The 15,912-nt window shown below is 37.3% G+C and overlaps 1 protein-coding gene across 5 annotated transcripts in view; it reads left to right on the forward strand.

Moving 5' to 3' along the window:
• Nucleotides 1-15,912, forward strand: part of SYTL5 (synaptotagmin like 5) — a 213,643-nt gene that overhangs the window by 183,305 nt on the left and 14,426 nt on the right. For 4 of the 5 annotated variants that reach the window (XM_036016436.1, XM_028523498.2, XM_036016435.1 and 1 more), the window contains exons 10-14: nt 6,391-6,483; nt 7,079-7,144; nt 9,863-10,041; nt 11,878-11,977; nt 13,588-13,749. In XM_036016436.1, coding sequence (XP_035872329.1) covers nt 6,391-6,483; nt 7,079-7,144; nt 9,863-10,041; nt 11,878-11,977; nt 13,588-13,749 — 600 coding nt within the window. The remainder of the gene's footprint in view (nt 1-6,390; nt 6,484-7,078; nt 7,145-9,862; nt 10,042-11,877; nt 11,978-13,587; nt 13,750-15,912) is intronic. The other variant, XM_036016438.1, reaches the window with a different exon arrangement.

Genomic DNA, 15,912 nt, shown 5'->3' on the forward strand with positions numbered 1-15,912 from the left:
GCCTTTTATTTCTTTTTCTTGTCTGATTGTTGTAGCTAGGATTTGCAATACTATGTTGAAGAGTAGTGGCAAAAGTGGACATCCTTGTCTTGTTCCTGATCTCAGTGGGAAAACTTTTAGTTTTTACCCATTGAGTATGATGTTGGCTCTAGGTTTTTCATATGTGGCCTTTATTATGTTGAGGTATGCTCCCTCTACTCCCATTTTGCTGAATGTTTTTATCATAAGTAGGTACTGTACCTTATCAAATGGTTTCTCTGCATCTATTGGTATGATCATGTGACTTTTGTTTTTTCTTTTATTTATGCATTGTATCACATTTATTGATTTGTGAATATTGTACCATCCTTGCATCCCTGGGTGAATCCCACTTGATCATGGTGTATGATCTTTTTGATGTATTGCTGGATGCAGTTTGCCAGTACTTTGTTGAGGATTTTAGCATCTATTTTCATCAGCGATATTGGCCTGAAGTTTTCTTTCTTTGTTGTGTCTTTATCTGGTTTTGGGAGTAGGATGATGCTGGCTTCATAAAAAGAGTTTGGGAGTCTTCCCTCTTCTTGGATTTTTTTGGAATAGCCTGAGAAGGACAGGGCATAGCTCTTCCTTAAAAGTTTTGTAAAATTATTCTGTGTAACCATCTGGTCTAGGGTTTTTGTGTGCCAGGAGTTTTTTGATTACTGCTTCGATTTCATTACCTGTTACTGGTGTGTTCAGCCTTTCTACTTCTTCTTGATTCAGTTGTGGAAGATTATATGTTTCTAGAAATTTGTGAATTTCACCTAGGTTTTCAAATTTCTGGACATATTGTTCTTCATAGTAATTTCTTAAAATCTGTTGTATTTCTGTGGTATCAGTTGTAATTTTTCCTCTTTAATTTCTGACTATATTTATTTGGGTCCTCTCACTTTTTTTCTTGATGAATCTGGCTAAAGGCTTGTTGATTTTGCTTATCTTTTCAAAGTACTAGCTCCTGGATTTATTGATGCTTTGAATTGTTCTTTTAGTCTCTATAACATTTAATTCTGCTCTGGTATTGGTTATTTCTTTCCTTCTACTTGCTCTGTGCTTTCTTTGTTGTTTTTCCTCTGGTTCTTGTAGATCTAGGGTTAGAAGGTTTATTTGAAATGTTTCTATCTTTTTTAGGTAGGCCTGTATTACTATGAACTTCCCTCTCAGGACTGCCTTTGCTGTGTCCCATAATTTTTGGGTTGTTGTGAGTTCATTTTTGTTTGTTTCCAGAAACTTTTTGATTTCTTACCTAATTTAATTCTTGACCCATTGATTGTTTAATAGCAGGCTATTCAGTCTCTATGACTTTGAATATTTTTGAATTTTTTCCTTGGGGTTGGTTTCTTGTTCCAAGCCCTTGTTGTCTGAAAAGATGCTTGGTATGATTTCAATTTTTTGAATTTGTTGAAGCTTGTTTTGTGTCCTATCACGTGGTCTATTTTTGAAAATGTTCCATGTCCATTTGAAAATAATATGTGTTTTGCTTCTTTGGGATGAAAGGTTCAATATATATCAGTTAAGTCCATTTGATCTAGGACATTGTTCAGTGCTGCAATATCCTTTTTGATATTTTGTTTGGAAGATCTATCCATTGTTGATAGTGAGGTCTTAAAATTCCCTGCTATAATCGTGTTGCTGTCTATATCTTTCTTGAAGTCTTCCAAGATTGTCCTTATATATTTGGGTGCTCCAGTGTTGGGTGCCTGTATCCTTATAGTGTTTATGTCTTCTTGATGCATTCTTCCCTTGAGTATTATGAAATGTCCTTCTGGGTCTCTTTTTATGGCCTTTTTTTTAAGTCGATTTTGTCTGATATTAGTATTGCTACCCCAGCTTTTTTTTTCTTGTCCATTTGTTTGGAATACTATTTTCCAACCCTTCACTTTGATTCTGTGTAGGTCTTTTGTTCTGAGGTGGGTCTCTTGTAGGCAGCATATGTATGGGTCATGCTTTCTTATCCATTCAACTATCCTGTCTTTTGATTGGAGCAATTAATCCACTTACAGTTAAAGTTATTATTGATAGGTACTTATTCATTACCATTTTACTCTCTTTGTACCTGTGTTGCTCTCTCTGTCACTGTTTTTCTTCCTCTTCTTAAAGCAATTCCTTTAGCATTTCTTGCAATGCTGGTTTGGTGGAGGTGTATTCTTTCAGCTTTCTTTTGTCTGGGAAGCTCCTTATATTGCTTTCCATTTTAATTGAGAGCCTTGCTGGATAGAGTAGTCTTAGTTTCAGGTCTTTGCTTTTCATTATGGGATATTTCTTGCTATTCCCTTCTAGCTTGTAATGTTTCTGTTGAGAAGTCAGCTGCCAGCCTTATTGGGGCTCCTTTGTATGTTACTTCCTGTTTCTCCCTTGATACCTTTAAGATTCTCTCTTTGTATTTGAATTTTTGCCATCTTCATTATTATGTGTCTTACAATGGGCCTCTTTGGGTTCCTCTTGATTAGGATCCTCTCTGCTTCCTGGACTTGTGTGGCTCTTTCTGTCATGAAATTAGGGAAGTTTTCCATCATTACTTTTACAAACAGATTTTCTATTCCTTGCTCCTCTTCTTCCCCTTTTGGTATCCCTATTATGTGGCTATTATTATGTTTCATGTTGTCCTGCATTTCCTTTTACCTTCTTCATTCTTTTTGAGTGTTTTTTTCCTTCTCTTGCTCTCTTTGGGACTTTTTTTCTGCCTTTCCCTCCAGCTCACTGATTCTGTCCTCTGCTTCATCTAGCTTGCTTTTGATTCCTTCTACTGTGTTGTTTAATTCATAAATTGTATTCCTCATTTCCTCTTGGCCCACATTAATTGTTTCTATGTCCTTTTTCATGTTGATAGAGTTTTCAGTGAGTTCATTGTAGTTCCCCTGTAGTTTTTGGTAATTCTCTGTGAGCTCGTTGAACTTCCTGATAACCATTGCATTGAACTTAGTATTTGGTAGTTGACTTGCCTCTGTTTCATTTAGCATTCTTTCTGAGGATTTCTCCTTTCCTTTTGATTGGGGGCTGTGTATTTCTTTTGCCATTTTTTTGTGAGTCTGTTCTTGTTTGCTTCTGCTTCTTAAATTCATCTTCTTTGACTTCCTGACTTTCTGGTGTCAATTTCTATGGTGGGAGGCCTGTGAGATTCACTGGTGTAGTCTTCTTGATCACCTGAGCTTGATGGTCTTGGGATGATGCCCTTTATGCCATTTATGCTGGTTCTCTGAATGTAATTGGGTTTTGATCATTGTTGGGTCTTTCTTTGGTGGGTCCTTCCCTCCACCTGAGGGTTATTCCACCTACCATGTCTTGTGTGCTGTTGTGCAGGTGCTTCCAGAACAAAACCACAAAGTCCAGGAAACAAACCCACACCCACAAAAATAACCCTCCACAATCCCACTAGCAACAGCAAATTAACCAGTATTAAAAGAGCATAAAGAGATTAAGACTGTTATAAGAAAGGAGAGCGGATATGAGATTACCTACTGAAACAAAAATTATTTTGAGAGGAACATTAATAAGAGATGGGAGTTGGAACAATGGCAACAGAGATTGTAAAATTTACATTGTGAATAAAAAAGGGAATGAAAATGTGGAATGGAGTGTGAGAAGGGAAGCATATAGCATTAGGTTGAAACAGAAATTAAAATAATATAAAATAAAATAAAGTGAGAGAGAGAAAGAAAAAGGAAGGAAAATGGTAAATAATTAATACAATATAGGAGCCAAATTGGAGATAAAGATCCACCACAGTAGTATCAACAATGATCAAGCTAAAAATAATATAGGTGGTATGGGATTAAGAGGGAAAAAAGAAACAAAGAAAAGTCTAAGAGATGTTTAGAGGAATGGGAAGTGATTTTGAAATAATAGAGGGAGAAGGAATATTAAGAGTGAGGAACCAAAAAACCAAGCTAAGAGAGGAATAATTAAAATTTGGGATGTAAGGAAAAAAGAAAAAGAAAGAAAAAATAAAAGGGCAGGATAAAAGATAAATAGAAGAAAGACAAAAAAAAAAGAAAAAAAACATGCTAAGATGGCAAAATTAAAATTTGAGATGAAAAACAGAGTAAGAGAGGGGACCAGTAAAATTTCATATTTGAAATATAGAATTAGTGAAACTCTAGAGATAAAATAGAAAAACCAATGTAACAACAACTATCCTACCCACAACCAACTAGCAGATTATTAAAGGTGGAGAGAAACTACAGGTATTTTAAGAACAGGGAAAAAGGATGTGAGATGACCCTTGACAAGAAAATTGGTTTTGTGTGTCTGGATGGGGGAGAAATAGTAGGAGTACAGAATGGAAACAAGTAGTAGCAAGAGAGAAAACAAAATTTGAAATGAAAATAATGTGAGGAAGGTGGAAAGTAAAATTGGCTAAGATGAGGGTGGAGCAAAATATGTGAATTGAAATACTTTATAGTATGAAATCTAGTGACAATATATAGAAACTTGCTGGACAAGAAATGAATGTTAAAAAGCTATGCAGGAAAGAAAATATTGCAAATCATGGAGAAGACCTCAGTGGAGTTTGTCTCTGTAGCTTCTGGTATTTACCACTGTTTTTTTCTCTCTGGATCTGCCTCTGGTTTTCTCACATGTCAACCCTGTCTGACCTTAGTCAGCCTGTTTGATACTTCCAGGGATCTGCTGTCCCTGGCTGTCTCCTTCAGTTGTTAATCTAGTCACTCTACACTCAATAGTCAGGTTTAAGCACTGTAGGGTGGGGTTGAATGCCTCCTGAGGCAGAGGCTATTGTTTCCCCTCAGGCTGCTGTTGCTTGGAGGGGATTGGTCTGCCTGAGTAGGATGGCTGCTGCTGTAAGGGTGATGACTCAGTACCAGAATCCCAGCATCTCCTCTCTCAATTCTCTCCCCAAAGCCTCAGTTCTTAGTCTCTCCTTAGGTGTCACCAGCCCACTCTGCCCCCAGCTTTTCCAGAGCCCAGAGTAAGTGGCTACAAATGAAAATTTGTGTGTTGGCCCTTTAAATGTCTCTTGTGTCTCCAGTCATCTGTCTCTGCATCCCTGCCACTTTTTGCTGCTGGTTGTTATCTGTGTACAGAGCTCTTTTGGAGCTCTGGTGCTATAGACTGGGAATTCTAGCTGAGGGTTTAGACCCCATTCTTCTCAGAGAGATCCAACTGGCTACTTAATTATCCCTGTGGTGCTGCTGCCTGTGGGCACCCAGCATCCCTCTTGAGTTTCTACCACACTGCTTACTAGATAGGTTGTTCCAAAGCTGGTTCTTCTGTCTGTCCAAAGTTATACAGCTTCTCTCTCACTATTGCTCAGTTGTTTGTTCTGGGTGGTTTCCCCACAATTGAGTTGTAATTCCAGATTGGCCCTGGGAGGAGGTCAGTATGACTTCCATTCACTCTTCCACCATCTTCTCCTTCCTTAATGACTTATTAAGGCATAAATCTGTAATTTATGATTTTTGTAATTTTCTATTTGTCCTATTTTTAATGAAATCACTTTTAAAAACAAGAGCACATAATTACATATATATAAAATCTAAATTTATAAAAGTATGGTTAAAGTAAAGGTTATATACAATTACTCAAAGATTTTTTGTAGATAATTTTATGTGATTTTTCATATAAACAAGGAGAAAGAGATGTAATATGTACAGAAGAATACAAAATATTAGTTTAACCTAGGGTAAGAAGAAGGAAAGAGAAGAAGGAAAGAGAAAGGTGTCCATAAGAAAAACAACAGTATGCATGATGATACAAATTTATTTGTGTATATGTATGTATGGGATATATATCCCATACTCTAAAAATCTTGAAATTTGTTCATTAATATGTTATGAGAATTCTGAGTTTATACTTATCTATATTGCTTGAAAAATTTTACTATAAAATGTATTGCTTAAATAACTAGAATTTAAACAGCAATTTTATCATGAAGAAGAAAAAAACATGAGAAAAAAAGTAAAATGTGGGATTTTGGACAAGATTTTAGTGTCTAAAATAGTTTCTTCTATTGAGAAGACTTTAGAGATCTAGTTTCCCATCTTATTGGTATACACACACCCAGATACATACATGCACAGATCCAACTTTTTTTAATAAAAAAAAATAATAACTTAAGCTCATTGCCCAAAGTAAATCACCTTAGAGATCAGGGAGGTAGGGATTGAACACCCAGGTCTGTATAATTCTAAACTTTGTGTTCTTTCCATAAGGCTTCCACTGGAAAGGACATCCCACTCTTCTGATGTTGTAATTCAGGTTGAATGGAGAGCACAAGAGAAAAACCTAGGACTAGGGCTATTTCTAGATATTTGTATCTGATTTTTCAGATATTTAAAAAAGAAAGTGGTTTTGGAAGTGAAAATACTTTCTAGGAAAGCAGTAAATCAGATCACTGATATTTTCTTCCTTCCTTAGGACTCCTTGGAAGAGACTGAAGAAGGCATTGATGACTTAGTGTCCTCCAGGTTTTCTGCAAATACCCACAGCCTAGCAAGTGGCCTGTCAACAGTAAGCAGTTCTCTAGCATGCACTGGAAGTTTCTTCTTTCTCTTGTTGATTTTCTGTGCATCTCCAAAGGGTATATGGGTGTTTGGGGGACAATGTGTGATAGTGACAGTCACCTGCTTGCCCTTTGCCCACAGAGTGCTTTTCAGTCTAATTTTGTGTGGAATTTTTTTAAGGCTCCTGATTGCTTCCCTCTCCTTCCTTGGTCCCTACACAGGTTTTAAAACCCCATTCAATCCATAATTCAGGCTCCTATCAGCTCAAGCCTATACATATCTCAATTCTCTGCTGATACATTTCCCTGCCACCATACTCTCAACTCCCCAATTGTCCCCCACACTGCTGCCAGTTATTCTCCTAAAACACATACTCAATGGGTTTCTCTCCTACTCAAAGACTGTCCATAGCTTCCCACTACCAACAGAATAAATACCCTTTTCTGTTAGTGTTCAAGGCTTTTCTCAAGAGGTAGCCTTCAGGAGCCCCTGTGACCTTGTACCCATCCACAGGCCTATAAATCTTCCTTTTTGCTTCTCTAATTTCTGTCTGTTGCTCTAATGCCCTTTTTCCTTTTGACATTTGGGTGACTTCCTTAAAGAATTCTCAAGCAGGATCTGACAGGAAGTGGACCTACCTAAATGTGCCTGATGCCGACTCAGACACTGTGAGTTTTCCATCTTTTCCTTTACACATTTCATGGTACGGGAAATCTGATTAGGTGGGCATTTTTTTTCAGCATTCATCTTTTTCTTACTTGTATTCAGTTAACCAGAGGTTCTCATTTAAAAGGTAAAAAAAATCAAAATCTAAGTATTTCCCAAAAAGAACATTCATTAAACATTAGAATATGAGTATCGGTCAAAAGACACATGATCCAAAATTATTTACCACTAACAAGATAACTTTAGAATAAATATCTCTATTTTAAATTACAGCATTAGCCTAGTTAAGAGCATGAAGTTTGGTTAGTAGTAAAATTGCTTCAACTGCCTAAATTTCTCCCAAGATTCAACATTTTCAGGTTCTTAAATTTTCTTCCATCTGTAGGGACACCCTGCTTACAGAGTATCTTCTTTGAATAGTGGCTGCAGAGGGATGTTATGAGTTACAACTTAGTGATATAAAGAGGTAGTGTGAGGAATGGTAGGGAAGTCTTCAGACTAAAAATCTGGAGATCTTTCTGTCTGTCTTGGTACTGCTAACAATTCCTGTGAGCCAGAATGTTCTCATATACAACATGAGGAAGTTAGGGCTTACTCTTGAAGGCCTTGAAACTCAAAGCATGGTTCATGGACCAGCAACATTGCATTACCTGGAACAGAGAAAACTTTGTCAGTTCAGGGAGCCCCTAGTATATCAGTGATACTTTCATAGTACTCCTACACCAAAATTAATACCCGACTAGCCAATTTATTAATTATTTAGGTAAAAAATTTAATAAATACTGGTATTATAACAACTTAGTAGCCATTGGAAAAACAATACACATAAATTGAGAGAAAAATAATATTTTATTCCATTTTTAAATAGCCCCTAATACTTGCTAATGGGATGTGTGTATCTGTAGGGTACTACATGAATTGTCAAATCTTGGAATGTGATTGTATAGCACCACTTTAATTTCTTACTCTACCTTGATTTTTGTGCAATACATGCTTTTTCTCACAGCAACTGTCAAAAACTCAGCTTCAGACAGATAAAATTTCATTGAAAAGAATAAAATTTGATTTAATGTTGACACTATGAACTACTGTTACTAGTTTGTATGGTGCCTGATAGATATCGCTGTGTTTCCCTTGAAATTTTAAAATATGCATGGTGCCCCTGTAAGTTTGCTGTGGTGCTGTGGGATGCCTGGACACAGTTCAGAAACTATGAACCTAGTAGTTTGTTGGAGAAGCAAAATCTTGGACCTCACCTGAGATAGAATAGATCTATATGCTTATTTTAATAGGTCCCCTGGTAACTTATACACAATTAAAGTTTGAAAAGGCAGCTGTTAGCATGACAATTCTGTTGCTTTATTTTAGGTATAGAAAAGACAAATTAGGTCACTCAGTGGCTCTCTTTAAGTTGTAATTTCCAAATACAGCCCTCCCTCAGTACCCATACCATGTGGAACATGTGGACATGGCAGGATGACTATAATTATAACACCCTTGGTTTGCTCTTGCCCTTGACTTAAGCTTAGAAGAGATACTAGCCATCACTCACACCCTGTTCTTTGAGTAGTCTGTACTCTGAGCAATTGGAGGGATGTAATGAATTTTCTTTTATATATATACACACACAACACACACACATACACACAGGATGGAGCAAAAGTATAATTAAAGTTGTGAGTATATGAAACACAGAGTTTATTCTTGTATTACTATTTATTGGTTATTGTATTATTTTCCATGTGAACAACTATAAACCTACTTTTGCCTCACACTGTATATATGTGAAAAAGTGGAAAGTCAAAGCTGTCTTTGCACTTACCATAGTCCTTACTTCCCAGTGGTTTATAGACAAGACTTTTGAGACTGTTGGGTCACTCATGAAAGCCTTTCAGGTGGTCTTTTGTGACAGTCATATTGCTAATATACAGAGTTCCTGCTTCTGGTACTAAAGGCTAATTTTGTTACATTTGATTGAAAATATACCTCTTGTCAATAGTGACTCATCAGAACCTTCATTTATTCTGGTACATTTGAACTTTTTGAAACATTGTATTTATAGGTTGGTGTGTTATTTTATGTTTTAGTGTTCTATTTAGTGGGTTGTTATTTTACAGAGGTGTAGGAAGCTGTGGTCTTACCTTGCTTAAGTAGCCATGCAGCTGCTGGGGGGTGCCCTTGTTAAATCTGCAGATATGGCTTTCCAAAGACTAATGGGATGCTCTCTGGAAGTGTCCTAGAGAGAAGTCTGTAACTCTTGCTAGCACCAAATATAAGATGAGCTTTTATTTATCCTGACAAATGCATTGACCTTGAGCCTCCCAGTGAAAAAGGAGAAAGCTACAGGGACTTACAGAGGAGATGGGATTGGAAATGCCTCAATGAATCTGTATTCATTTAAAAATGATTAAACAAAGGCTATTCATTAATGCAAAAGGGCAATGCTTCTCCTCTTAGCAATTTTCTTACTAAGAAGAAAGAAAATTCTTCCTTCTTCCTTACTAATGGTCTTAGATCTTACTGTCCTTTCCAAGGCTTAAATTTTACACAACACCAGAAAAAAAAAACAAACAAAATAAGTGATGTTTGCTTTCTTCCCCTTCCCTAGACTTCCCTGCTGATTATAAAGAACAGGAATTATAATTGAATGAAACAGGTGGTTTCTGTGAAGAGATCATTAGTGTAACACTGAGTGCCTCTTTTTATATTGTTTATTCCAGAGCAGCCTTAACAGCATGATGAGTGTTTACAGTGAAACAGGAGACTATGGCAACTTGAAGGTCAGCGGTGAAATCCTTCTCCATATCAGCTACTGCTACAAAACTGGCGGGCTCTACATTGTTGTCAAGAATTGCAGAAATCTGGCCATAGGAGATGAAAAGAAACAGAGGACAGATGCGTAAGCACATAGCAAATTCCTCAGTTTATTTCAATCACTGAATTATTTTTGTCAGTATGTGTGTTTCTTTTTCAGAAGATTCTTAGCATTCCTCTTCATTCAGAGCCTCCTCTGAAGGTTGATTGTCACTTTCCTCCTATGCCACCCTTCTAAATATTCTCTGAAGTGCATGTATAATGGTTATGTCTGTGGTTACCTGATTGTTAAGAAGCTTTTAGTCAACATGATTTAGTACTGACATATTTGTTGTTTATGCAGAAGCAGCTCTTTGAGATAGAAAGCTGACATGCTGGCATACCTCAGAATGTATAAGAGTTAATTTTTTGTTCTGGGAAACCCTCCAGAGAAAATTACCAAGCTGTTAGCCCAATTGAACAACTCAAAAGGGCAATTTTGAAGCTTGCAGGATTCCAGGGATCAGTCTGAGAGGGCAGGTGTGGGATATAGCACCTTGGAAGGGAGCTGGATATAAAAATGTGTGAAGGGTTCCAAATACCATTGCCAGGTTTGATGATTCATTGGGAGGGCCCACAGGACTCCACATGTAGTCATAATCAGCAAAGGGAAGAGGCATATGTGTCAAAGTTTTGAAGAATTCAGTCTTCACCTTCCAAAAGTGTTCTCTCTCAGTGGAATCACACAGGATGCATTTAATTCCTCTAGCAACAAGTTGTGACACTTGTGCAATGATGTCTGCCAGGGAGGCCCATTTAGAGACTCAACTAGTCACATAGCAAAATTCTAATCTTCCAAAGAAAACAGATGTTCAGCATAAACCATACTGTTTTTACAAATTTTAGTCACAGTGACTAAACTACATCTGTTCTGGGAATGATGAGAACCCTCCTAAAATCCCAGTGCCCAGATGCTAGCCAAGGACCAACCTTGTAAGCAGGCATTTCTAAGGATAGCGCTCTCAGGCCAGCTATGTGACCCCTTTTCTATATACAATACTAGATGACCTAGGTTCAGTAAACAACTCAACAAAGCTGTTTTCAAGTATCTTAATATAGATAAGTGAATATAGATTCTGAATATAGACTGCTCCCTATATTTCCTCAGCTAAATATCAGAGGGCTTTGAGACAAATATAATCATTTAGACTAGCATGGAAAGGGGTTAGTTATCTAAAGCCCCCATAGATGTGCTTCAGGACTCTGGTAGAATCTTATACGTCTACATTTCTGAGTCTGTCATGATGCCCCTGCTCCAGGAGGCTCCTGGCATAGTTTAAGTCAAGGTGTTAGGTAGAATTGCTATTGTGACTTAGGTTGTTATTTTCTATTTCCCCTTTTTCACCATTTTCCTTCATTCGCATATTACCATTGACTCCACTCATCAGAAGTCCTGACATTTGAATAGAGAGGAATATAACCCCATAATATTTAGCAACACTAATGATCATTATAATAGATTATATTTCCTCTTGAGGTGTAAAATATGTCAGCTCCTTGTATGTGTCAATTGACTTAATCCTGACAATGCCGTACGTTAGGTACTGTTAATGTTCCAGTTTTATAGATGAGGAAACTGAGGAACAGAGAACATAAGTAAGTTCTTGAATTCACCAAAACTAATAAGACAGGGAGTGATTCAAACCCAGTTGGCATGACTCCAGAGCCCATACTCCTTACCACTACTCATTCTTGCTTCTCTCTTATTGGAAGCCCAGAGTTGTTTTTAAGGTATTCCATTATGTAGACTTAATTCTTTTTGGTTCTGTCTCTTATGTTTATATGCCTATTCCCTTTACCTCTTTTATTCAATAAATTTCCTGACTATTTCTTGCACAGTAGAGGTTTCCCAATAACTACTTTCCTCTTTTATCATCTACAGTTATGTCAAGTCATACCTCCTTCCTGACAAGTCTAGAAACAATAAGCGCAAGACCAAAATCAGAACAGGCACCAATCCAGAATTCAATGAAACACTAAAGGTAAATAAATAGTCTGTCATAGTAACACAAGTGATACTGTTCACAGCCTCATTGGTTTAGAAATAACTATAGAAAATGTGCATGTCAGGGCTTATGTGTATTCTAGAAAAGTGCAGTTTGAATAAATTAATGTAATACTCTTGGCTTTCCTAACAATTTTTAGAAAAGAAAAAATGTAAACCACTCTTACTCTGTTTATTTCTCTGCTGCTGCTCAAGTTGCACCTTGAGTAGAGATGATCGAGCAAAATTGCATCTGAGCTGGCACATCTTGTCCCAAAAATATGTTTTGCCCTTAGCAAAACTATTTTTTCTAGTTCCCATAAAAGAAAATTTGTCATTTTTGACACTGATTTAGCAGGTCACTTTGTACATACCCATTGTTCTGCTAATATTGCATGAATGTGTGCTGTCTCTTGTTACGATTTCAGAATTTGGCTAAATTTAGGCTTGTGGTTAATGAACAGGGGAGATGCAGAGTTAGGTTTGATAAATATCAGAGAATGTAGCCTAGATAAAATATGACCCATGCTTTAGTCCTAAAGAAATTCTTTTCCCCCATGGGCTTCCAGGTCATAACACCTTCTCTTACTCTGAAATAATTTAGCCTGGTATGAAAGATCCAGGGAGACTACAGTGTAGACATTATTGCCAGTCACAGGGAAATTTATGCATCTTCTGCCCAGAGTGATGGATTCAAAGGCCACCATAGCAGGAAGTTGGTGAATGGGGTCATGTGTTAGTGGGGTTATGTGTAGAAGCAGGAGCTGATATCAAGACATATAAAAAGGAGAATGAATAGTATAGGCTGAGGGTGAATCCAGCAGTTATAATAGAGCAGGGCAGAGCCCATGCAGAATAGATGAACAGAGTACCATGGCAAATTCAGGAAGGAGAGAGCCAAGTTTAATCATGTCAGGAACAGTAAGGAACAGGTATAGATACAAATTCAAGTTCAGGAATCAGTCATTCTAAAGAATGTTCTAGGTTGTAGTTACATAAAACAAACAGAAGGTTGGAGGGTATGTGGGCACATGGCCCTGGATAACATTTTGCTGGAAAAGGAAAAGCTACCAGAGCAATATTTTCTTTCTGTTCTCTCCATATTTATATTATTCATATTTATATTTTCATCCCTGCACTTAGGCTGGACTTTATGAGGTTTGGCGTTTGGAAGTATCTCACTGTCAATACATTTTTTTTGGATTTGGGAGTTCTCATTATGAATAAAATAAAACAGAGAATTTGAAGAATTGATATATTAAACCTCAAGCTTACAAAGTAGAAGTTGAAAAAACATTAGGCAAACAAAAACCAAGTAAAACTGGAAAGGGGACAAGCTTCATCCCCTAATACTTTGTATGCAATATCTGAAGTTTATTGACTTCCCCCTAAATATCTTGTTGATATATCTTTCAGTGCTAGGTCTAACACAAAATGAGTTTACCTCAGTTGTAGCAGAAACAAAGAAAACTAAAGTTTTTCTGTGTTTGGATTGTGCATATTACTAATGCATCTGATCTGAAAAATGCTGGAAGTAAATTTTTAACCTGTCCTAAAATTGGGCAGAGACTTCCATATGGAATGTGATGTTGTTAATCTCATTTGCAGTACACCATCAGCCATAGCCAACTGGAAACAAGAACGCTGCAGCTCTCGGTCTGGCATTATGATCGATTTGGACATAACAGTTTCCTCGGGGAGGTAGAGATTCCTTTTGACTCATGGAACTTTGAAAATCCAAGCGATGAGTGGTTTGTGCTACAGCCCAAGGTAGGAAATTCTTCCAGATTAGTCAAACAGTTATGCAGTGAGTCAAGTTCTAAGTCAAATTGATGTCATTGGCCTAAAGCATCTGATGACTTCCAATTTTCACAGGATAATCTGAAAGAACAGTACAGCTAATTTTGGAATAATATAATAAATGTAAATATATTGTTTTGGAAATCTTTCTTTAATACAGGCTGGCTGTATAACACAAACTACATAATATATATTCTTAATATGATTTACTAAAAATGTATTCATCATTTGGAGGTCTCTATGGATAAACAAAATGAATACATGATATGATCCCATTAGAAAGAGAAATCATTCATTTTCACATGGACAAAAACAAATCCATAGAGCAAGATCAGTCTCAAACATTCTTTCTGTTCCTTATTCTCTACAATTCATACATAAGCAGGAGTGGTCTTGCCTTGGCTCCCATGAGTAAGTGACCAGTAGCTAATGTATCTGGTTTCCTACTTTTCTACTTTGGAGATTCATAACCCAGGTCTTGAGTTATTGTCAGAAAAACAATCTTAAGGCTGGTTCTAGAACTTGACAATATAAACCAGAGTGATAGTACCTTGGATTAACTCAATATAGCAGGAGTCTTTCTACATGTACAATGATAAGTTAAAAATGAGGGAACAAGATCAAATTTGCATAACCAAATATAGGAGGCTGTTCTGCGTGGTGTGGGCCCAGACAGGACCCATGCCCATGGATAGGTTCTCCCATGGGGAATCAGACCTGCAATGTACCTAGGCCGCTTTGAGACTTGCTTTTGCTAAAACTCCCTCACTCTGAATTGAGGCAGCAAGTGCTTACTGTAACTTCCCAAAGTCTATGTGAAAACTCCCTAGTATGGAGTGTAACTGGTTCAACCACTTTTCTCTTTGCATTTGCAAATACCCTTCTTCTGTGATGTGATTAGCAGCATCATCTCCTTTGTTTTCTGTAAAAGGTAACCACCTAAAGTGAACCTGTGCATAGTAAATGAGGACCATCATGTAATGGGCCCAGAAAAGAAATAAAGGCCTGTCATGGCAAGGGCCAAGGCTTTTTCTCCCCTTGAGAGAGGAGCCATGCTGTCCCTTTTCCTCCACAGGACTCAATAGTCTGTGTGAATTTCTTGTGCCTCATCCACAATGTGGCAGACCTCTTGAGCCAGAGTCTGAGTCAGCCAAACATTTTTCTTTATATAGAGAGGCAAAAAACTCCACATGATGGTGAAGATAATGGCTTCAAACTTCCTGGGTTCAATCATGGCAGCTTCACAACTGTTTGACCTTGGGCAAATTCCTTAACATCCCAGACTTTGGCATCCTCATTTCTGATAGAATAATTAGACATAGCTTACAGGGGTGCTGTGAGGCTTGAATACACATTTTATGTGATGCTCACAGTATTATGTCAGGCATAATGTAAGCTCTCAATAAATACTAGGTAATATTATGTTACATTGTGGTCCTTGTATTGCAATTGACAGAAACCTCAGCTCATACTGCTCAAAAAGTAAAAGGAAATTATTGGCCAGTGATTATCAAGCATTGCTTGATCCAGATGCTCAGATCTTATCAAGGCACTGGAATCTCCTGGTCGCTCTTCTCTGTGTTGGCTTCATTTTCAGACTATATGCAGTGCCTGCCTCTCTCATTAGCTCCAGGTATGCCTTTTTTTGTACACTACAACAGCTTCAAGCCACCCATCCTTGAGCTACACTGTCCAGGAGAAGAGACTTCCTCCTCTTCAAATAGTACAACCAATACCCTGAGCCTGATTCTCCCAATCCTAATTATATTATTTGCCCACCCTGAGCTGACAATATGACTAGGGAAGTGAGCTACATTGATTGGCTTAAGATAATCAGAATATACCCTGGTCCTAAGGGTGGTATTGCCTCAAAGGAAATCCAGACACAGTAGTACTAAATTAACGGTGAGAGGATGCAAGACAGGAAAAAAAAAAACAAAAGTTGGGCATCAACAACAGCAACAATTGGTGATCATCATCAATAGCAAGATTGTTCACATCTAATGGTTACAACAACCATTGTGAGCTAAGTTATAATTATCCTCATTTTATATGAGTCTGAGACTCAGAAACTAAATACAGTTTTCTAGTGGGATTTTATAAGTGTTGATCTCAAACATGGTGTAAATAACT

The sequence above is a fragment of the Phyllostomus discolor genome, chromosome X, assembly GCF_004126475.2.
Source record: "Phyllostomus discolor isolate MPI-MPIP mPhyDis1 chromosome X, mPhyDis1.pri.v3, whole genome shotgun sequence".
Classification (NCBI taxonomy): domain Eukaryota; kingdom Metazoa; phylum Chordata; class Mammalia; order Chiroptera; family Phyllostomidae; genus Phyllostomus; species Phyllostomus discolor.